Below are 22,421 nucleotides of genomic sequence, written 5' to 3'. Positions count from 1 at the left end.
CTGGACAGAGCCAAGACAGTAAGAACAGATACACCTGAGAGTTTGGTTACTACTCACTGCATCATATTTTACTTCCACAGGCTGCGATTCAATAGTAAGGCTCTGGTCAGCTGTACTGTCCTCTGGGTTAACATCAAACTCAATCTTCAGCAGCGAAGATTTGCTATCCCCTATGGAAGCCACAAGAGATGGTACAATGTTTTCTTGTCTCAGGCCTGTAACATACCAGTTTTCAAGCTTTGCTTCAACCCTAAAGAAGATGAATAGTTAAAAATACTTAATTGGGCAAGGGTTAGAATTAGTTGCAAGAGAAAATATTTATATGTTACATAAACAAAAAGTGTAGGAATGTTTACTACTGTGTATGGATGTAAAAAGCAGATACAGACTTCTTTTGGTGCAAATGGGAATTCTGTACTGAGAACTGCCCTCACAACAGTGTTAAGTGGAGGAAAACAACTTTGAAGAAAGCCATGGAACACCATCAAACCACACCAGCTTCACTCATCCTTAGAAGTACCTATTACATAAGAAACTGATTTTCAGGTCCTGTGGCTCCACCATTAAAATCCCTGACTTTGGCAGGCAACATATTTGGCCATAATCAGTGTCATATGCCTGGCTCTGTTGAGATAATTAAACTACATTTTTTTCAGAAACATTACATTTATAAGACTATCTGTTCTACTGCTTCAGTCTTGCAAACTAAATTTTATGGCATGCATTTATGTAAAATAACGTCAAAGCTCTTTGTTTCTGTGCAGCATTCAAGCTGCACCTTGAAAATTCCCCAGAATGGTTTTCAGCAAAAATATTTCAAGTGTCAGTGAAAGCCTGAACTGAAGGAACTGCAAATGAAAGCAAAATGTGCACAGACTGATTTTCCAGACACTGGCAATCTTATTCATGGACTGTGTAATCCAATAACTTTTGTTCAGTATTTCTAGAGTGCCCTTTCTTAAAACACAGGAAGGTCTCAATATCTTATGCTCAGACTGATTTTCCACCTACAGCACATAATTTTTCATTTCTTAGGCAGTGAGTAACACATTCACTAACTTGGCTGGAGTGTGTTGGCCACACCATTTCATATGGCTCAGCTACTGCTTCTCAAAAGTCATATTCAGCCCTTCAACACTTATATTCAAGAACAAGGTTGCCATTGTTCATGAAAACTATCAGACAGCATTCCCTTCTTCCTTCCATTCTATGTTATTCACCAAATTGTATTATTTACAACAGCAGAGTACAATTACAGAATGCCAACAAATGTACAAGGCAATATACAACAAGCACTACCCAAGAAAAGTTAAGAAGCTGGGGAGTGGGGTGAGGAGGGGCAGAGATGTTTCTACACAAAGAAAATAGCAATCCAATTACTTAATGGCTTGTGCTCCTGGGCGCTGTGATATTTTGGTACTCAGATCAATTATCTGTATTTTTAGAGTTTCTGCCACATTCTTGTCTTCTTTAATTGTAAGAGAAGTGCTTAACAGCTTCAGTGTCACAACATGGGCAACATACTAGTGAGAAGAACAGAGGAAACTGAAATTAGTCATCTCAATAAGAATAATTTTTCAGAACTCCTCAGTTTAACAAACTAAAATGTGTCTAAGTTTTTCCAGTCAACTAAGATTAGAAACTCATCTCTATGCAGAAAGCAAAGTACAGAATCTTTACTTTATTCAATGTTTGCCAATCATTTATTTAACATAAAATAGTGTTCAAGAAATGCAGAGCAAATATAGTCTCACTCTTCTCAGAATTAAGGAAATTTTTTTAAACTCTAAAGCAAGCATAGCTAAACTACATTCAGTAGAGGACTCGCTAGATCAACCAAAATCATTATAATCACATTAAATAACTACATTTCAGAAGACATAGCTTGTATGCCTTTATTGTTCTTACTGTCAAATGTCAAGTCTTGCCCTTCCCAAGAAAGGGTTGTGACTTTCTAATATATGTACCATTTTATGATTGCATCAATCAGCAACTTCAGAAGGATGAAATAATATTTCCTACCTGAATTTGAAGCCTTCATATTTCTTCAGGGCAATGAGAGAGCTGAAGGCATCCTTAATTTGTTGTGTGGTTTGTTGTTTTAAACCATCCCATGGGTTGCTTACCTGCTTTGGTAATGAAAGGTGATGGGAGCTGTCACTATATCCAATAGCAGTATAAAGTTTAGCTTTCTCCTCTGGTGTCATTAGTTCATCAATACCTAAAAACCAAAAACCCACACAATTTGCACCTTAGTAAATAACAACTACTGCTTTTCTTCACATTTGCTTCCTACTACTTCAGCTGTGGTGATGCTTTCCATTGATTCTTCAGACTGCACTAAATTCCAGATAGCAAAATAATTCACACAAGTGTCTTCATATATGGTGGTACAGATGTAGCACAGAAATCAATTTAATTTTTATTACAAAAGTATCCATAACCCCTCATGATTAAAAGAGATTTCAGGAATTTTAGTAGATCAAGACAGCAGATCACCAGAAAGAGAGTATTCCAATTGTTGCCAATTATCACTATAGCTCTAAGTGCCATATTTTTGTCCTCATCAAGGCTCTGAAAAGCTTAAGGCCAATTTAGAAGAATGCATTATTTGCCAGCTCAATATACAGTAAGATGTGCCATAAAATGCACTGCTTATGTCATACCCTCTCCTGCATAGTAGGAAGCAAAAATACTGTATTCTTCTTAATGTATAAGAAGATGTAAAATCTCTCTAGTGCATTACAATCTACACTTACTTTCAGGTACAAGTGATTCTTCATCTTCTTTAATCCTAGATTCTTTTTTACCCCAGAAACCACTAAACCATCCTCCACTTTTCTTTTCTGCCTCAGTGTTCTTCTTCTTCAGTAGTTTTTGTCCTGATCTTATTGTCTACAAACCAAAAATTAAAACAAATTGGACAAAATGCATAATTTATAGCATTACTACTTTTCTGTAAATAATCCATGTATGTGTGCATGTTGAACATGCATTTAACTGAGGAACAGCAACACCAGCCCACAAGGAATTAAGGGCTCTTTAACTCATTAGACAGAGGCAAAAAGAGAACCAGGGTGAGGGACACATCTCTGTGTATCTGTGCATGCAGACACAAGCATGCACATTTTTACTTTGGACAGTTCTTTCTACACATTTCACCAGCACTTAGATTACAAATAGGTAGAAACCATACAGAAAGACAGTATTTAAGAGAGTACAAAAAGCATTTACATTCCTAAATCTAGTAGATTTCTTAACCTAGTAGTAACAAACCTGAGGACCAATCCTGTGCCATTAAAAACTTTTGAACTTGTTTATGAACTGGTTTCCAGTTTGGAAATTACTTTACTCTTGTCCTGGAAGGATAGGAAACTTGTCTTCCAACATACCTATCCTATCATACACATCAGCACAATTTTTTAAAAATACTATCATAACAGAACCATCCTATTTGAGGTGCTACAATATTAGTGAACAGAAATTACTCCTTACCTCAACTTGTGCTTGCTGCCTTGCTAAGATTATATTGAAGACATCAAGTTTTCTTTCTAGGTCCTACAAAAACGTATGATCAAATTATTTGCCGCCAAAACATTTAGGAAAGGCTCTCCACTATAAATTTTCTACCAGCTCCTTCATATTTACATTCCAATTGATTTCTAGCTCTGCTCATTTCTATCACAGGTATATGCCACCCCCAGCTGCAAAGTTCACTAGAGGATAAAATTGATGTTAGGCAGTCTAGTTTTTTTTCTTAACTAGATTACTCTTGCACTTCATTAAAAGTATCCATAAATCCTCAACCAAAGATAGATTGTTTTTAATGGGACTTGGCTAGTATTTTATTTTGTTTTCCACAATAGGTTACACAGAACTTCAGATTAAGAAGTATTTTCACACACTTCTTGTGTTCTTGTAAAACCATCAACTCGGATTACTCTCAATTATGTCTAAAGAAATATTTCATAGAGGGACCAAAATATAATTCCTCCAAAGAGAAAAGACTCATACCTGGATTTGCCTCTGTGTTTCTTCTGACAGTTTACTCTGTGTGAGCTTGTTCTTGTACACATTTTTGTAGCTCTTCAGAAGCTGCCTGTGCTGTTTTATGTTACTCCATGACCACATTCGAGTACATCTTCTGATGTGAACTTCCAGAACACTGTTACCTGCATATTTCCACCTACAATAATTCCATACTTGTGAACAACTTCCCATTTAATTTGTGCATTACAACTTACAGGTTGCAGAGGTACTTTATTAGTATGCAAAACCTTTGTTCACCACTTGTGATTTGAGTAACTTGGCTTAAAAAAATTTCAATGTTCTCAACATTGCTTTTGATAAATGGACAGAGGACTTAAATTTAATGAAGAGCTACAAACTTGTTGACTTCTGCACATTTGCAAATTTGGGCTGTTACAGCACTAAGTGCACTTAAGCACTTTGATAACCAGTATCAGTTAGTACTTTGAAAAAAGCCAACAAAAAGCATATCCATTCAAATCTACAGCTGACATAGATGTTTCCCTTGTATAACATTTGCCAAGCTTCTTCTTTAGCCTTTCTAAAATTACATTTTAACCTTTAGTGAGAGCATTGGCATTTTGTTCAAATTTTGGGGACTTCAGCTTAGCAAGTGAGATTTTCATCAGCTGGATCTTTTATCACTTGAATCTAAGGGCTAAGCAAAGCTCTGGAAGTGGAAGTTATATCAGCAATGTGAACTAGTTTTAAAACTATCTTTAATCACGAAGGAGAATGAAGAGACTGGAGAAGACTCCAGCATCTCTCAAAGAATGCATGAATGTACACAGCTTACCATTCCCTGGCATTTTTATGGAGAGATACATTTGGCCTAAATCTTCTGTACGGTGCATTGCGAACCATGTAATCTATGGACTCCAGCAGGTCTATCATGCTGAGGTACTAAACACAGGAAAACAAGTTTCTTAGCAGAGGTTCAGGTTTTGTTTGCAGGTACTGTTCCAACTGCATGCATACCATGGCCTTCAGTATTCCTCAAACTACACAGAAATTTAAGTCCATGCATTTTTATTAGTGCCTGAAAGTGGACTGACTGCACCCATTCTTCTCAAAGGACACCAATTTGAACCCCTGCTTCCCTCCAAGAACAACAATTTCTAGTTTTACCAGCCTGCTCAGCACAGCCTCCCGGGCTTTCTCAAACCAACCTTATTTGTTTGTCAATGCAGTTGCCCTCATTTTTAGAGCTGCATTTACATGAGTTCAGAATTGTACCAGTAAGGTACCAGTAAGGTGCACTAAATAAATATATATACACTTAAGACATGAGTAAGAGCTAAAAAGCTCTTTAGCCAACAAACTGCAAGTTATCTCTCAATAAATGAATACACAAAATTTCTGGGGAGCCATCTAAATTAATTCCTTGACACTTCAGCAGGCTTTGTTGCCAAAGCCAGCACACTCCATTCATTCCCACCCTTGCTCGTACGTTGGCATCTCTGCAGTTTTAACGTTGGATTATAGTTTAGTAAGATAAGGGCTACTCATGACTGCATTCTCTAGGTGAAAGGAATGCTGCTGGAAGGGCTGAATACAGATCAGGTGGTTCCTAGAGGGTCCACAGATAAGAGTATCAGAGTACAAGAATCACCAGGAAGTGATTGTTACACGGAGGGGAAAAGATCCTCCACTTTTCCCATAGGTACTGCTAAACAGTTTACAAATTCTACAGGTATATAAGCACACAAATCCCTAAGAATGTTTTCCAGTGGAAAAACTCCAGCAGGAACTACAGCTCATCATAAACTGAAATGGGTGATAAATACAGGGGAAAAGATCCTCCACTTTTCCCATAGGTACTGCTAAACAGTTTACAAATTCTACAGGTATATAAGCACACAAATCCCTAAGAATGTTTTCCAGTGAAAAAACACTACAGCTCATCACAAACTGAAATGGGTGATAAATACCAAATCAACTTGCCTGTGGCTTAGTGAATTCAATGACAATTCTCTGTACTTCTACATTACAATCAATCTTAGGAGTTTTCAGTTCTACTTCTGCATATGGGTTAATATAGAGTCTTGCAGAGGCTGACACTGGTCTGAAAACTTGAAGATAAAAAAAATGAGATGGATTTTTTACTTAAATATAACAAGGAACAGATCAACCACATCAATAGATAACATGCATGCTCAAGCCCCACAGAATCAGAATGCCATTCTTACCAATGACAATTAAGATAATCCTGCAATACTCAAAAAGCATACAAGCCCTAATATGTTCTATTACCCTATGTTTTTTCTAAAAGGAAGACAGTATGGCCATGCCTGCAGGATCAGATCAGGCTGCTGCACACTAACATGCTCAGAACAGTTTAGATTCACTCATTCCTAGCTCACTTACTGTACTGGTAGTCTTCAGGCTGGTGACCATGACAGGGAATTCCTCTTTTCAGCTGATCCTGTAAAGGGATACAGCACTGTGTGACAATTGCCGACATTACTTGTTTAGAGTTCTCAAAACTTTGAGTAGACCAACTTAAGTTCACAAATATAACTTAAGTTATATTTAAGTTCATTTTTTAGACTTCTGCAGTCAATTCAAGCTGTATATCAATTTGTGTTTTCACTTCAGACTGAGATTCAGAGAAAAAAGAAAAGGAAAACATCCACAGACAGGCAGTGCCAAATGAACTTGGCTGCTCTTAGACAACTGGATGGTTTTAAGGTACTTCACAGTTTTGATTTGATTTTTGATGTTAGAACCAAGCTCACTGGGTTAAGTACATCATTTGTTAAGGGCAAAATAAAACAAAAATAAAGGTACCCATAAAAGATGAGCACAAAAAAAGGGTAACAAGTAGTATTGTACAAGGACAAACACAGAACACCTTTATACACATAAAAGGTGAAAAATACATAATGTCTAAACCCTATTGGGGTTGATAACAAATGAGGTTCACAAAATATTAACAATAGAGCAATGGATTAACATATGACCCTGAATACAGTGACCATAAGTGTGAGGAGTGAGGTAGAAATCAGTGTGGTGTAGTTTTGAATACAACAAGAGCCAGAGAATATAGTAATTAATGCATTTTCTTCTTCTACATTACCAGTATTTGTTCACGGGAGCCATGATAATACATTTTGCTGTGTATGTTCCAATAAGCACTGAGGCTGTCCAGGCACAAAAGCTGCACAGGAAAGAAAACATGCAACAAATTGCATACTCTGTATTCAATCCATTCTATGAATTTAGCTTTCCATTTGTGAAAATAGAAAACATATGAAAGCAGGTAAGACAGCAAACGAACCATTAGGATTGAGATGCATTTAATCTGACAATGCTATTTTGAAATGATAATTGAATTGCAAGTTGTTAAAGCACACTTTCATGCACATCTGCTAAACACAACCCTGGGTTACAGGGGCAAAGGGGCACAATACTGGTACTTGGCCTGATAAAGAAGCCAAGACTATTAAACCCTTCCTAATTGTTTCCTATAATTGCTTAGATCTCTGTGTACTCCTTTCTGCACAGGCTTGGGGGGTGGGCAGGGAGAACAGAGAGACTGCTTAGCTCCCAGAATCTCAATTACATTAGGAGTACAAATTAGATTAGGAAATGGTAATTTGACAACCTGTTTGAAATCACAGCTTCCACACAGGCTTGCTGCATAGTGCATTGAACACAGGGATCAGCATTCACGTTTAAGATAAATTATATAAACTATGGAGTTTATTTAACATTATGCCTTACATAAAAACAGTTATTTGTGCTCTATTTGTGCTTAAACATACATCAAAAATAAAAAAAAGAGAGAATTCAAAAAGCAAACTATTTTGCCAACTTTATTTAGAGCCCCAGGTTTACTAGTCTCCAAGATCAGTTGTTCTCTTCACTTGTGTAGGAAAAAAACTCACAACACATTACCTTGTATATTATTTTTGCAGCTTCATTCAGAATGGAAGGTGTCCAGTTCTCGTTTGTTGTCTAAAAGTTCAAAGTGATAAAAGCAATTTTGTGCATCTTAGCTAACATATTTGTGGGTTTACCCTATGCTTCCAAGCAACAAATGCATCCAGTTTTTCTGCATACACACATACCAAGATAACATACAAAAATCTGTCAGTTTACTTTCATACTTTGATATTCAACTCCTCATCCTACCCATAAAATGCTTAACAGCTAAGGCAAAGAGAGGTTAGCTGAAATTTTGACTTCCCACTTCTCAAAAGGCCTGGCAAAATATCAAAAACTTGATCATCAGGATGCAATGTTTACGCTCATTTACTATGCCTGGACATAACCTGCCCAGTTTCAAAGGTCACTCAGATCTTTAGAACAAATCAGCAAGTCTCAGAAAGTGTTATGTTCCTCAGTCCTCTTCCCTTCTGCTTGCTCAAACTATTTGCATTTATAAAAGATTGTCTTCAGTTCCAGCTGTATGCACACTGTCACAGTATCTTCTCACTCTGTTCCTTTTCCTTTCTGCTACTCCAAAGACAAGCAAACTGAACACACAAGAGCATGCATTCACACACACATTACCAGTAAACTAAGCTCGCCCAACGTCATTCCCAAGGAAATCGGGCACTGTGGGTCTGTGATCTATAAAAACAGAAAAATAACAGGTATTTATTTCTCTTGCTGCAGACAGATGTAGCCTTTGAAGTTGACTGAAATCCTGAACTGTTCTAAGCAACTTAATTTGCTTAGTAAATCTAACTGAAACATTACTGGAACCCACTAAGGCCAAAACTAACATGGCTGTAGTGTTAAGACTTAGGACTTCAATTCAAACTGAAAATTTTCTTTTGGATTCTAATATTATGATTAAAAAAATTAAAATTAGATTACCACCTCTCAGTCAGCTATATGCACTTCTATGACTTCTTTAACTTTAGTGTCTCTGAAAACAGTCCCAAAGAAAGGTTTGAGAAATACCCTATTATCCAGTGCTTTTCTTTTAAACTCAATTCTCTCATAACAAACTGCTTAATCATTTTACTAAAGGAAGGTAAAACTAGTAATACCAGTCTGGTTCATGTAAACAAACATTCTTGTTTATCAATTAAGTGTTTTCAACAGTTTGCCTTCAGACCCATCTGTAAACCCTTCAGCTTCTGCCATTCTGTACTCTCCCCAGGACACTGAAAAACTCTGTGCATGCACTGCACACAGCAATATGTGAGAACAGATACTGCCCACATTTAGTGAGCAAGGCAGCACTGGACAAGGGGAAAGAGAACATCTGTTTCACATATCCATATTTCTGCCATTCAGTCATGTCTGGGGCAAGTTATTTGAAGAGGTGCAGAAGAAACCACAGCAACTTTTTCAAGGGGACAAATACAGTTTCTCTATGGACAAGAGAATCAGAAATGCATTGAAGTCCAATTTAAAATGAAGACAATATGTCCCAGTTACTTACATCATCTTCGTATTTAACATGAATGCCTGTGATTTTGACTTGCACATTTTTTATAACTTGAGTTGCAAGCTTTTCTAAGAAAGTGTCCTTCTTCTCCTCCTTTGGTTTGTCTAGAACAAGAATTTTTAAAAGGCAGTATTTAGTGTAATAATTGCATCTTGAACTTCATTACACCAACAACTACAGCAATGCAAATTTAATATTTCCTCTAAAATAACATTACAGTTTTACTTATTTAGATTACATATTTGTATTTTTTTTTCCTTTTCTGCACATCTATATTCTGAAGATGCGGTATTAGCTGCCCATACACAACTTAACCACAAGAAAATACATGTCTAAATTTCAGTCAAAACAGTTTGGCACACAGCAAGTTCTGGATTAATATACTCCTTCTACTCCTTCCAAAGTAAAAGGTTCTCTCTCAAAAGTACCTCAGCGAGGGGTTTCAAGAAGCAAATGAGTAAGCCAGAGTAATTTAACACAATACCCTTGAATAATACATGCAAGAAGTAATATTTACAATCCATCATTACTTCACTATAGGGATATGGCTCTACCATCTCAGGCTGTGTTTCAGCATTTTACCAGAAGTACAGCTGGATCAGTGAGCTGCTTGTCCTCTAGCTGCCTTTACAGCTTCTCTGCTGTGTTCAGTACCCTCCCTACAACATGGCTATGCCAGCAAATACCATTGATCAGCCTACCAAGCTCATATATTTTTGTCAGAAATGCTACAGATGGCTCAAGTTGAAGAAATAGTCATGGCTATAGAGAAAAATAAGGACTACAGGTTTTGACTCAGCTTACTTGAACTGTTTCTAATTTTTACATATGCAATGCGTGGTGAGCAAAGCAGGTATCTAACTTTGTACATTCCACTATAAGAATGAGAAATTTTCTTCAAAAGCTTTCAGAGGCTCAGGAAATCTGCTTAAAAATTAAGACTTCACTATTGAACACAACATAACAGTTTCAGTCAAGAGAGCATTTGATTTCAATTGAAAAAAATTAGGAACTCAGAAAAAAAGAGAAACATTTTATCACTTTTACATGCAACACACATTTCCTCCTATTAACTGACTAAAAAAAAAAATAAAAAGGCAGAAGTCCTTATCAAAGCTTCATGATCTCTAAGCGCAAGGAACCCATGAACATTTTTGCAGCCATATGCAGCTACCAGCAGCAATTTGTGTGACACCTTGCACAGCTTATCTTGGGTCCCCACAAGGTTTTCTCTCCAACTGCAAGTCTGGTTACAGCTACAGCTTCCTCCAAGACCAAATACATAACAATACAAGCACATGGGACATGGCAATTCTTAGACACATGCTAATGCTGAATCCTGCACAGTTTGGTGTTTATAGACAATGATTATCCTCTTGGGGAACAACATCAATTTCATCCCTGTTTAAAGATGTCATAGCACTAAAACAGTTAATTAAAACAGAGCTAAAAGGTGATAAAAAGACTGTTTACTCCTATAGCACTGGTTTCAGGCTTTCTTTACCTATTACTGGAATATTACAAAAATCAGACAAACAGATGAAACTTGCACATGCAGTTTTTCCAACAGTCACTGTGAAGTGCCATTAATTTACAGTTCTGCTGTAAATACTACAGATAGCTCAAATTAAAGGAACAAGCACAACTAGCTAAGTAAAGAAAAACAAGGACTCTCTTCAGTTTCACTGGATCCAGAGAACAGATGAACACCAAAAGAGCTCTCTCCAATTTATAGCCTCTTTTTCAAACAGGAGGAAAAAGGTCTCATTGTATGGACAGCCAAGGCTACTAAAAACTAATCCAAACAGAATGCAAAAAAAAACCCATAAAGTTAAAAGCCATAACTGTTACCCACCTTTTGAGTGATCACGACCTCTAAAGGGTCTCTTAAAATGCTTTTTGTACTTTTTACGCTTACGTCCTTTTGTAATGCAAGCAATATTTTGGGAAAAGGATAAAATTCAAGTTAGTAAAGCAGAAATGTAAGAAAGCATAAGAAAATATGGAAGAAGGTTTAGCCTGTCTTAAAACATAATGGCTTAGAAGGTTAAAAAGCTTAAAAGCTTTTCAAGAATTGCAGATGTGGTAAGCAAACAATAAGCTACTTCTCATAGCATAAAATATACATGTAGAAGAGGCTTCTACCATACAAGGACATAGTTTTCAAGTTAAGATATAGATGTATGCAGAAACTTAAAGACCACTTTTCAATAGGATTCTCATGATGATCGACAGTATGGTATGAAAGCACTCTGAAAGAACAAATCCAGTAACCACAAAAAAGACATACAAGAAGGATGATTCTAAAAGCTGTACATGAAATCAAATTCCATTATTTACACACATTTTACAACCCACACAATTATAACCATTTCATTATTTAAACAATGCTCGTACTTTTCCACAATTCTGAAGAAAACCAGTTTGGTGAGTTGCACTGTTTCTTTTCCTCCTCTAGCCATCCCAGCAAAAATAATTCAGCAATAGTGTTGTTTGTGCTTATCTTTATGGGGTTGGATCATGAGAAGGGTGTATCCCAGAAAGCAAGAAGGAAGCAAGTATAATAGTGTACCTAACCTAACCAGGGGGAACACCTTGATGTCATTTGCAGGCCTGTTCAAACAAGGGAGGGAAATTGCCTGCCAAGATTTCAACCTGTCTTGCAGGTAAGGTGACAGGGTGGTCACTATATAAATAATAAAAAGGAAAAACTAGACAAATAGAAACATTTTATTTTGCATAGTTCCTTTTAACACTACAAGTAATCCTTTGTCAAGGTTACTTTAAAAGGACAGGTTCCTTCACTTACTATTGAATTTGTAGGTCTCAGGTTTTCACTCCCATGTATGACAAAACTAAGGAAACAGGATATTCCTCTTCTTCACCCACATCTACTGCTATGGTGGAACTAAATGTATGTTTTTAAGCTCACTTTAAACCTGTGCTCAGATAACAGCTCAAGGAAGAAACTTTGGCCAAGTGTAAATTTCTGAAAATCAGGTTTCAGAAGTTAAAAATAAAGCACATACAGAACCAATAGTTCCCCTGAATTTCAAGGGAAGCTGTTTCCTTGCCTAACTTGAGAGCAATGCAAATAAAGAGAAGCAGGGGAAAGCATGTTAATGCCTTCAATCTGCTATAGTTCATTTTGTCTGTCCATGGCTTTAAGACAGCCTGGACTTCCATTATCTTAAGCCCAGACACATTAAGTAAGTAAGGGTAATCACTCTCCAAACAGCTAAAGATGGTGTTGCAAAATTATAGTAGAATATTGTCAGCATTTTATAATATTCTTGAGCTCAACATGACTAATGGAAATCTAAGTGGTCTCCTAATCTTCTGAAACAGCCACTCAAGTAAAAGGGGACTAAGTCATTGCAAGATTCCACTTGGATCCACACTCATTAAAATCTTATTTCTAGAACCACCAATATGTGGATGTTTACCAAACAAGTATTGTTTTCTCACTTCTACATTTGGCTGCTTTGGAGAGGGGGACTTTCAAAAATCTGAACTGCCTGCTCATCATGCATGTATAAAATGTAACTAACCATGCATACCCACCAGGCTTGGTGTCCTTGTAAACCAGACTCTCCAACCCATACAAGGAATCTTGTGAATGCTTGCCTTGGTCCACACGGCAGCAAATAACCAAAAAAATGCATTTGGTTTAAAAGAAGGAAATCAACTTGTGACTTAATCTGTGTGACACAGCAGTATTTCCATTACAGTATCTCACAGCCCAATTCACTTCAGAATATCTAGTTTCAGTGATTATCTACATAGGGAAATCATGCAATTTACATTGTTTCTTGTAACCAGCAAAAGACCTGCAGCCTCTGGTCTCAATGTATGAGGTCTGATAGAGACAGATTGTAATAGCTTAGAAGAAAGCAAATAGTTTCATCAGCTTGTGTCAGCAGTTTCCACTTCCCCCTCACACTACCTTATTGACACAGTGCCATGGCCATTTTGCTCAGTATATGAATAGCACATTGAAAGAAATTATCTCTAGGTTTATTTATACTCTTAAATCCAAGGACTCAATCAAGATTCTAAACGTGTTAATATAAATCAAGTATTAATCAGAAAAAATTAATGAACCCTGACAACTTTCTGTTCAAGACATTTCCTAGCTTTCCAGCAGCTATTGTGTGCTCTTAAAAGCCTAGAGAGAGAGCTGAATTTTTTAGAATTTTACTCTAGGTTTATTTATACTCTTAAATCCAAGGACTCAATCAAGATTCTAAACGTGTTAATATAAATCAAGTATTAATCAGAAAAAATTAATGAACCCTGACAACTTTCTGTTCAAGACATTTCCTAGCTTTCCAGCAGTTATTGTGTGCTATTAAAAACCTAGAGAGATGTTGACACTCCAATAGAGAGAGAGCTGAAGTTTTTAGAATTTTATGGTTCAGTAGGGCAACATGGGCTCCAAGATTTCTATATCTAGCAAAAGCAAAGGATGTGCTCATGCAGGACTTACACAAGTCCTCTTGGGTACAATATTCTAGTACAGCACAACAAACACAAATGGCTACCACTGAAATATGATCATAGGATAACAGAACTTCTCAAGTTAGAGTATTAAAAAATAGTCCAATTTAAATGTTCCTCTTGCTTTTGCTTCTCAAGGCTTAAAGTTTAAAACTGTAAAACATTACTAAATCTAATTCCCATTATTTATACAACCAGCTGAGCTACTAAAGTATCCTTTTTCTATGCTGATATTTTTCAAAAGCATTACAAAGACTGGATGTAGTAAGTTTTTCCTGAAAAAGAAAACTGCCAGAGGCGCACAGACTCTTTCTTAAATACATGAAGCTCCAGAACTGGAATTCCTCAAGCAGTACCCATTAGGTTAAGTTCATCTCATTACACTACCCTTTCATCCTTTTGCCACTGAAAGAAATAAAGCAAAGCAAAGCTCCTTTTTTCATTGCAGCCAGATTGTCATATTGCCATATGAAGGAAATTGCAATGTACCTCTCAAACTAGCAGAGCAGGACAAAGGCCACAGACTCTCCTGTAACTGGAGAATTAAATGAGCAAAGGGATTACAACCAAACTATCTTTTTTCCAAGTGCTGAAAGCATCATCTCTTTCCCAGTAACTTTTCCATGAGTTGCAGCATTACAAGTATCAGAGAAATGCATCTTAAGAACCACTACACAAGCCAACAAACAGGTCTCAATTCAGACAAAAACTTCAGTGATAACTTTTTCCTCCAACACATGTAGTTGTAGACACATGTAGAAACCAGCTCCTGTCACTGGTTCTGAGCTTGGTTTCTGTCCAAACAAGCCCAACCGATACCATAATTCTGTTAAAGGTATGGGTTACGACAATATAAGCAAACAGCAAAAAAAAAAAAAATCACCACCACAAAACAAGTTAACAGGACTTAATTGAGTGCTTAACACTTTTAATGACCTAGAGCAAAAGTTGAAGGTTCCTATGCTCGTGCTTAGCTGTTCTGTTGAGTCATGAATTATTTCCTGCTCACAAGAGTCTCATTTCCCAAACCAGTCCAAACTCAGTATTTCATAAAAACACAGCAGAAACTGAAACAAAAGCACTATCATTGCAGTAAAAGTTTACAAACATTACCTTTCCCCTTAAAGGTTCCTTCCATCAAAGAACAACCTACCACATGCACCTCTAAAACACACACTTAAACATCTATTATTATGGTGCTAAAGCAAGATAACATCATCCTCATGCAATGTACTTTCTATTGTTCTGTATGGTCCTGTTCCCCTAAAGCACCAAGGGAAAAATAAATAAAAGACACACCAGATGAATAAATTCCCATTTCCCAAGGAAGCTGACTGGAAAAATGAATGGTAAACAAACAAATAACATTCCTTTCAAGCTTTAGAGTAAAAAGACATTTCAAAGCACTGTAGTAAGATTAGCTAGATGCTTGAAAAAACAAAATTTGTTAAGTCAATTAGAAATCAGGACCTTTCTTTCACAGCACAGCCTAAGTTCTCAAATTCCAATGGAGATTCGCATTATTAACTCAGTACCTTTTTCTGCTGCTTTCTGCAAGGCTTCCTCAATTCTTGCCAGTTCCTTTTGTTTATTATCCTGCAAGTATTTTTCTTCCTTCTCTGCATCATATTTAACACCTGTAAGCCAAGTCAGGAGAGCATTAATCCTAAATCTCAAGTTATAAAAATGCATTCTCAAGCAATGCACACCATATACAACATCATGCTGCAAAACACCTTGTTTGAGGCAAGGCTATTCTTTTTTCATTGCTGAACACTGTAGCCTCCAAAACTGTTCTTTTTACACAATTATGCATTATTTCACAGGAGAATTTTTCTGTGGAAATTCAGACTCCTAAGAGTGGTCTGTGCAATATAAGTCAGATTTTTAAGTTCTTCTGTACATATATTTCATGCTCCAAGAACTTGCAAGTTTTCTCATCATACCAGAGCTTCTGATTTCAGAGAAAACTAATAAAGTTCTTTGACCCTCTTCCCTCTCCCTCCAAACAGCACTAATGGAATTATTACTTTGACTGTTTTCATTTAGAAGCAGAAAAACATCCAAAGATATAAACTAAGCCACAAACCTAGATTCAGGATAAGCATGTTTTAGAGGAAACTTGGCTGTTGAATTGAACTTGGAATGGATACAACCAAGAATCTCCATAAAAGCAACAGGTGCTGTTTTCTCCCACCCTTCTACTAACTTGCCAGCATATGTGTAGAAACTTCCCTGAGGGAGCAGAATGTAAAAATGGTGGCTCACATGACCTACTTGCTATTAAAGACTCATTTACATGGTACCCTTGGATATTTTTCTCTTCCATTATTTAACTGTTGCTGAGAAGTTGACATACTTGCTCCAGGAACTATCAGAAGATACAAGCCTTCTAGAGTTGCAACAACTGCCTCCCCGTAGAGGTTCTTCCAAGGAATCTTCAGAGTAAGTTTATCTAAACAGAGCAGACAGAGGTACATCAAAACAAACATCTCCACTGTGCTTGGTCCAAAGAATACTTCCAGCATTGAAGAGCACTAGTCCTATATCTTGATGTCCTAAACGCCTTAGAAGGTTAGGAGAAACCATATGGGCATGAAGATTTTATAAAGCCCTTGAAGTGATAAAATACATGCAGAGGAAACATAAGCCAACAAAAAGTCACAGTTTGAGTCAGAATACTTCAAGTCAAAACCTGAGATCATGACTGAAGTTCAGTTCAGGGGGATGAATATGATTTTCCCAGGAAGTAGAAGAAAAAAATACTACTCTTACATAAATCTCCTACAAATGTTGCACATGGAAAAGCAATGCTGACTACCAGGGAAAGGAATTTATAAAAAAAAAAAAAACCTAAGAGTTTCTAAGCCTTTGGCATATTCGTCACTTTCAGGAATTTAACTAAAATTCTTCCTAGTCCTAACCAGCCCTTTAAAGAACAACACATACTTTGTCTACAGTAAACAGCTCCCTTGATCATTCATGTCTCCAGGAAGAACCTCTCAGATGTGTTTTTCACATCAATCTATAAAGTTACACAAACAGGGTTTGCCAGACAACATCAATGACAGTCAGTTTGAATTTCTAGGCCATTTTCAACAGTGAGTACAATTGCACTTCAGAAAGATTGATAAAAGAAATTCAGGGACAAGACTGACCTTACAGCCTATATTAACATTTCCATTGCAATAGTTGTGTTGGAACTAAAACTTACCTATCTGACCAACTTTTATTCTAAAAGGTACATCCAGTTCACTCTGGAAATGACAAAAATAAAGTATTAAACAGAAGAAGTATTAAAATCAAATTAAAACATTTAAGTTACATTTTCAAAGTATTGTATTTACATACAGAAATTAAAAGCTACTTCTTTTCTACTGGAAAATCTTAGAAGGAAAACAAGACAGCAGCAGACAGGCAAACTAGAGGAAAAAAGAAGAACTGGATCATATCATATTCTTTAGATCTCTTCTTTTCCAAGAAAGTGTAGGCTACTTCTCTAAAAGTGGTGTTCAATATTGATCCCTTACTTTATGTTCTTGATTTGGTCTCAGCTCACTCTCGGCTCTGTCAGTCATGACGTTGCATTTTTCTACATCAGAACTGCTGGAATCTGAATCAATCCCCATAAGAAGGAAAGGCATGCACAAAGTAACACTTCTTTCCTTTCTTATTTACTAGACATGAAGATATTTGTAGCAATAGATTTGAAGTACAACAAAGCCACCCGGAATGGATGAAATGGACAAGCAAAATATGAAACTTTAGAATAACAAAGAGAAGCCAGTGATCAGGTCATATAAAGATCCAATGAGTTTTCAATGCACAGAAGAGTAACAGTTCTCTTTAGTGAAGTTGAAACACATTAAATTTTGGAGCAAGATTCTCTCAGTAGTACAGATGTTCATTAGCCAAATTAAAGAACATGAAAATTAGCCAGGTCATTCGTTTTTCCAGACAAGAGTGCGGGAACTTAATGCAAGTTACTTCTTGTTTTTCAACCACAGCTTTTCCTTCTCTGTTCCAGCAAAATGAGCAAAATTAGAAGCAGTTAACCAAGAACTTACTTCCAAGAAGCAGTAAAAAAGAACTCAGTGTATCCTTTTGTGAGACTACAGTTAGCAACATTTTATCCTAAGTCTCAGTCTTTAGACCCATAAAACCAATTTGAAGTTATTAGGATACTTACCAATGCATTCTCCTTTATCTGTAAATTGTCAAGTGCCACATTACCTGTTTAGAACAAAGGGAGAAGTACAGAAAAAATTACTTCAAGTATTACTTATGTTAGAAAAAGGAACACAACCACAATCCTACCAAGTACTTACGAATAAAACCTGAAAACTTTATTCCAGTTACAGAATAGCACAATAAACATGTAATTTGTAAGATCCACTAATCATGCATTATAGAAAAAATTTCAGTTGGAAGAGATTATAAAAACATCACCAACTTAGATGTCAACATGTTTCTACTCTATTAAATACACCCACAAGAATAGGAAGTCTTTCTGATTACTCAGTGTGAATGACAACTGCAGTTCTATCAACACTGGGTAGACTTGGAAAATGATATTTTGTTTTTCATTATTTCACATCAAAGAAAAATCATGAATCACAGAGCCACAAAAACACACGCCTGTATTCACAAACACATTAACTTTTCCTGACTCAGACAACGTAATAGGATTTCTAAATGAAACACTGGCACAGAATTATACCCGAGGAAAGCCCATATAATATACCTCTTAGTCCTTTAACGTCAGATTCCTTACAGCTATACTCCATTTGAAGTATAGGTATTAATACTGCATAAACGCTAAAATACGTACAACCATGACGAGCAAAAATAAGGTGATGACCTACCTACGGAAGGCACCTAAACCAGCCAGCTTCCCTAGGCAGTACTTCAGCTGGTTTTCTGCATGACTAGAGCGTAGCGAACGGAAATGTTTTGATACATTCACCGAGAACAGCTACTCCACGCACCTGCACTATCCCGGCTGTTTGACACACATTATTTACACCGATAACTGAAATGCACGGCTCCCCCAGCACCCCATCAGCTGCACCGGCACCCAGCGGCACTGCGCCATGAGCCCGCCCACAGAACCAACAGCACCATCGTGCTTCCACACAGCAGCCGAGAGAAGGAACAGGAGAAAAAACTGGGGGTTTATCGGTGTCGGCGGTTTCCTCCCTCGAAGCGCTCCGAGGCCAGCGCCGTGCGCCCATGCCCCCGCCCCACAGACCGACGCGAGGGAGGGGGCGCCAGGGACGTCGGCACACAAGGAGCGACGGTCCCTCAAGGGAGCGGGGACGCGTGCGGCCACACACCGACCGTCCGTCTCGGAGGGCCGCGGCCCCGGAACTCGCCTTCTGCTGACAGGGGGCCGCAAACCCACCGCCCGCCCCTCAGAGGGGTCGGTTCTCCCACGGCCCGCGAACCCTTCACAGGGTAACCGCGGCCAGCGAGACCCTATCCCCGGCGGCCCGGCGGACAGGGAGCGGAAGAGGGAAGGGGCTCCTTACCCCCCCATATGCCCAGCTTGAGCTGAGACTTGTTCAGGTTCTCCACATAGTCGCCCAGGAAGCGGTTTAGCAGATCCGCCACCACTGATTCCAGCACCATGGCGTAGGCGGCCCCTCAGCCGCGGCCGCCGGCTGGGAGGGGAGCGGAGCGCAGGGGAGGGGGCGGCGAGCGCGGCGTGACCCAGCGCGGGCGCGCCCCCAGCAGTCAGCTGACGGGGCGGGGCGCAGCCCAGCGCCTGCCGGGGTCCGGAGGTAGGGGGCGTGGGGGGCCTCGGAGCGGCGGCAGTGCCGGCCACGGACAGAGCCCGGGCGGCAGCGGCGGATCCCCAGCCCGCCGGCGGCGCTCGGAGCCGCGGGGCCGAACGAGCGCGCGGAGCGGGGCGGGGTCGCCCGGCTGCACATGGCGCCTCCGTGCGGCGCGGATCCTTGGCTGCAGCCGCCGCTCTGTCTCTCCGCGGGGCGAAGAGACCGCCTGAGGGAGGAGCGGCTGCGGGCGCCGTCCTGTCACCGGCACCGCGCCCCGGCTTCTCACCCTTAGGCACCGTCCCGTCACCGGCATCGCGCCTCGGCTCCTCAGCAGCCCCGGAGAGCCGTGCGGGTTAGACTGGAGGCTGGGTGCGGGGAAGGCGGCCGGCCCAGCGGCCCTCAGGTCCCCCTCAGGCGGGTGCCGCCGAAAGGCGCTCGGGCACCGCCCGTTCGCCTGTGTGGGGCCGCGGCGCCGCGTTCGGGGCCCTGCCCGTGCTGCTGCCATCCCAGGGCGAATTGTTCACGTCAGTTCACCTGGGATTGACGGAACCTGGGTGTGCTTACAGTGCCTTAGAAAACTATTTCTGATTTTAAAACTGCTAATTAAACTGTTTAAACGGTTAATCTAGCAGTTCAGGAAGCTCAGAGAGGAAGTAAATGCAAATGAGGAAAAAATCCCAAAGCCCAGATGTTTTAGAGGTAACAACACTGCAGAGTACGTATGTAGGAACATGCTACACCATGTGGTAAAGTAGCAGTGTCAACCCTGGAACAAATTTTTAAATCTCTGGGTTGCTAATCTCAAACTGGTTCTGTAAAGTCATTCTGAACTCATAGCAGCTCAATTATTCATAGAAGCGCAGCACTTGGTGTCTCAAAATGGCACATTCTGTCTAAAATTGTATTCCAGAGAGCAGAAAACAATATTAGCAATAGGATTCACCCTCAAAACTATGTGAAAATACATCAACACCACATAAATATGATCACAGTGAGACAAATATTGCTTTAAACAGCTTTCAAATATATTGTGGAGCTTAGTGCAAGCAGAATTTACAAAACCACAAAGCTGAAGGAAAATATATAAGTTTTACAAAGGAAAGGTCCATCAGCAATTGTTACCACTCTGGTTCTGTTACAGCCTGTGTTTCAGGCTTGCAAGCTCCCTCTTGCTGCAGTTGAGGTAAATCCAGAGATCTTTGCTAGGAACACTTTTGACTTTATTTGAATTGTGGCCACTTACCCTCATCAAAATGCATGTATCAAATGCATTTTCCATTTATCAAACCATATGTTGTAAACCACAGAGTGCAGTGTGCATGCAAGCAGCACAAAAGGTTTTATCACCTTTTCACACAGTGTTAAGAGGCAAAGGGCATGCCTCATTACTATATATTTTTATATATTTTTTAATATTTATATATGCCTACCTTTATGTTTAATTGTATTGTACAATCTTGGTTTTTCTCGTCCTAGGGAAGAGACAGTGGAAGGAAACATGTCAGGAAATTGTGAATAAACCTCCTGCTGGCATTCTACTAGGTAATGAATTTTCATGTGTGATTTTTAAAAATGAAGTTTTGAAATATTTTAATTTCTGTGTATACAAACCACAGCTGAATAACTAAAGCTTAAGCAAAAGTACTAATTGGGGGCAGTTTGTACATCAACTTAAGAACAGTTGTGCAAATCAATGGTAGTAAGTTTTCTCTGTAACAATTATACAATACAGCCAGGACAATATATCCATTTTCTACTTCATTTTTCATAGCGGTCATCATTTCTGCACAGAAGAAAAAAAAAAATAAAGAAAACTGAATCACAACTATAAAGGGTGTTGAAAACCACAAGAAGTGGTTTTTATGTGGTTAAATAATATCCTGATTGATAAAGTGTTTTTCTAAAGAACTTAAAGAACTCCATGAATTTATAAAACTAACTTGTTTGAGGAAATGGCCTCAAGTAGCTCCAGGAGAGGCTTAAGTTGGATACTAGAAAAAATTTCTTCGGGTTACCAAGCATTGGAATAGGCTGTTCAGGGAAGGGGTGGAGTATCCATCCCTGGGGTACTCAAAACACCTGTGGATGTGACTCTTAAGGATGTGGCCTGGCCAGTGCAGGGCAAGAGGTTTGACTCAATCTTACCTTTCCAACCTAAATTATTCTGTGCTTACCTAGAAAACAGAGGCATAAAATGTAGTGGATCAAAAATTGCTCCTGAAGGAATGTGATTTAACCTGGAAAAGATCACCAGCCAGTCACATTTGTGTCAGATATCCCATTTCAGTAAATCCTACATAGATTTCAAAAATAAAAGGAGAATGAAATGGAATTGAGAATGGAAAACCTGTGAGCAGTTTTATTAGAAATTTTATCAACCATATGTGTGGTTTAAATACTGCAATATTACTTGAAAATAAAGACACATTATTGCACCTCAATTACCAACAATCCTTTGTTAATCTGCCTGAGCCTCTCTTGCAGATCGGACACCACTCAAAAATGACATTAGTGCTGCTCTGTCTGGAGGTAGCTGCCATTCCTTGGTGTTCTCAATGACAAGGGTGAACAGTTCAAAAGGTGGGAGGGAAACAACCCCAAAATCCCCTTATCCACAGTTACATGATGTCAGGATTCTGTATCTAGGAGAACAGATCCAGGACAAACAGAAGTGTTGGTATTTGCCCACCATTCATTAAATACACAGA

At 38.7% G+C, this 22,421-nt stretch overlaps 1 protein-coding gene across 3 annotated transcripts in view; it reads right to left on the bottom strand.

The window, feature by feature from the left end:
* VPS13C (vacuolar protein sorting 13 homolog C) overlaps nucleotides 1–19,948 on the bottom strand; it is a 75,547-nt gene extending 55,599 nt beyond the window's left edge. Inside the window, exons 1-18 of one of the 3 annotated variants that reach the window (XR_005953704.1) lie at nucleotides 19,468–19,948; nucleotides 18,126–18,169; nucleotides 17,151–17,193; nucleotides 16,296–16,391; nucleotides 15,472–15,573; nucleotides 9,431–9,540; nucleotides 8,548–8,607; nucleotides 7,930–7,989; nucleotides 7,109–7,189; nucleotides 6,397–6,454; nucleotides 5,974–6,101; nucleotides 4,826–4,932; nucleotides 4,015–4,186; nucleotides 3,496–3,558; nucleotides 2,760–2,895; nucleotides 2,127–2,221; nucleotides 1,381–1,523; nucleotides 58–250 (exon numbers count right to left, since the gene is read on the bottom strand). Coding sequence is in view for 1 of the 3 variants with exons in the window: in XM_041418584.1 (XP_041274518.1) it covers nucleotides 58–250; nucleotides 1,381–1,523; nucleotides 2,127–2,221; nucleotides 2,760–2,895; nucleotides 3,496–3,558; nucleotides 4,015–4,186; nucleotides 4,826–4,932; nucleotides 5,974–6,101; nucleotides 6,397–6,454; nucleotides 7,109–7,189; nucleotides 7,930–7,989; nucleotides 8,548–8,607; nucleotides 9,431–9,540; nucleotides 15,472–15,573; nucleotides 16,296–16,391; nucleotides 17,151–17,193; nucleotides 18,126–18,169; nucleotides 19,468–19,567 (1,791 nt within the window). In the remaining 2 variants the exon portion in view is untranslated. The remainder of the gene's footprint in view (nucleotides 1–57; nucleotides 251–1,380; nucleotides 1,524–2,126; nucleotides 2,222–2,759; nucleotides 2,896–3,495; nucleotides 3,559–4,014; nucleotides 4,187–4,825; nucleotides 4,933–5,973; nucleotides 6,102–6,396; nucleotides 6,455–7,108; nucleotides 7,190–7,929; nucleotides 7,990–8,547; nucleotides 8,608–9,430; nucleotides 9,541–15,471; nucleotides 15,574–16,295; nucleotides 16,392–17,150; nucleotides 17,194–18,125; nucleotides 18,170–19,467) is intronic. The other 2 variants (XR_005953703.1, XM_041418584.1) reach the window with 2 other exon arrangements.
* Between the last annotated feature and the right edge of the window lie 2,473 nt (nucleotides 19,949–22,421).

This window comes from Onychostruthus taczanowskii, unplaced genomic scaffold (assembly GCF_017590055.1).
Source record: "Onychostruthus taczanowskii isolate IOZ18803 unplaced genomic scaffold, ASM1759005v1 scaffold6, whole genome shotgun sequence".
Lineage (NCBI taxonomy): Eukaryota > Metazoa > Chordata > Aves > Passeriformes > Passeridae > Onychostruthus > Onychostruthus taczanowskii.
Note: the sequence above shows the minus strand (reverse complement) of the source record. Positions and strands in the feature narration are given on the sequence as shown.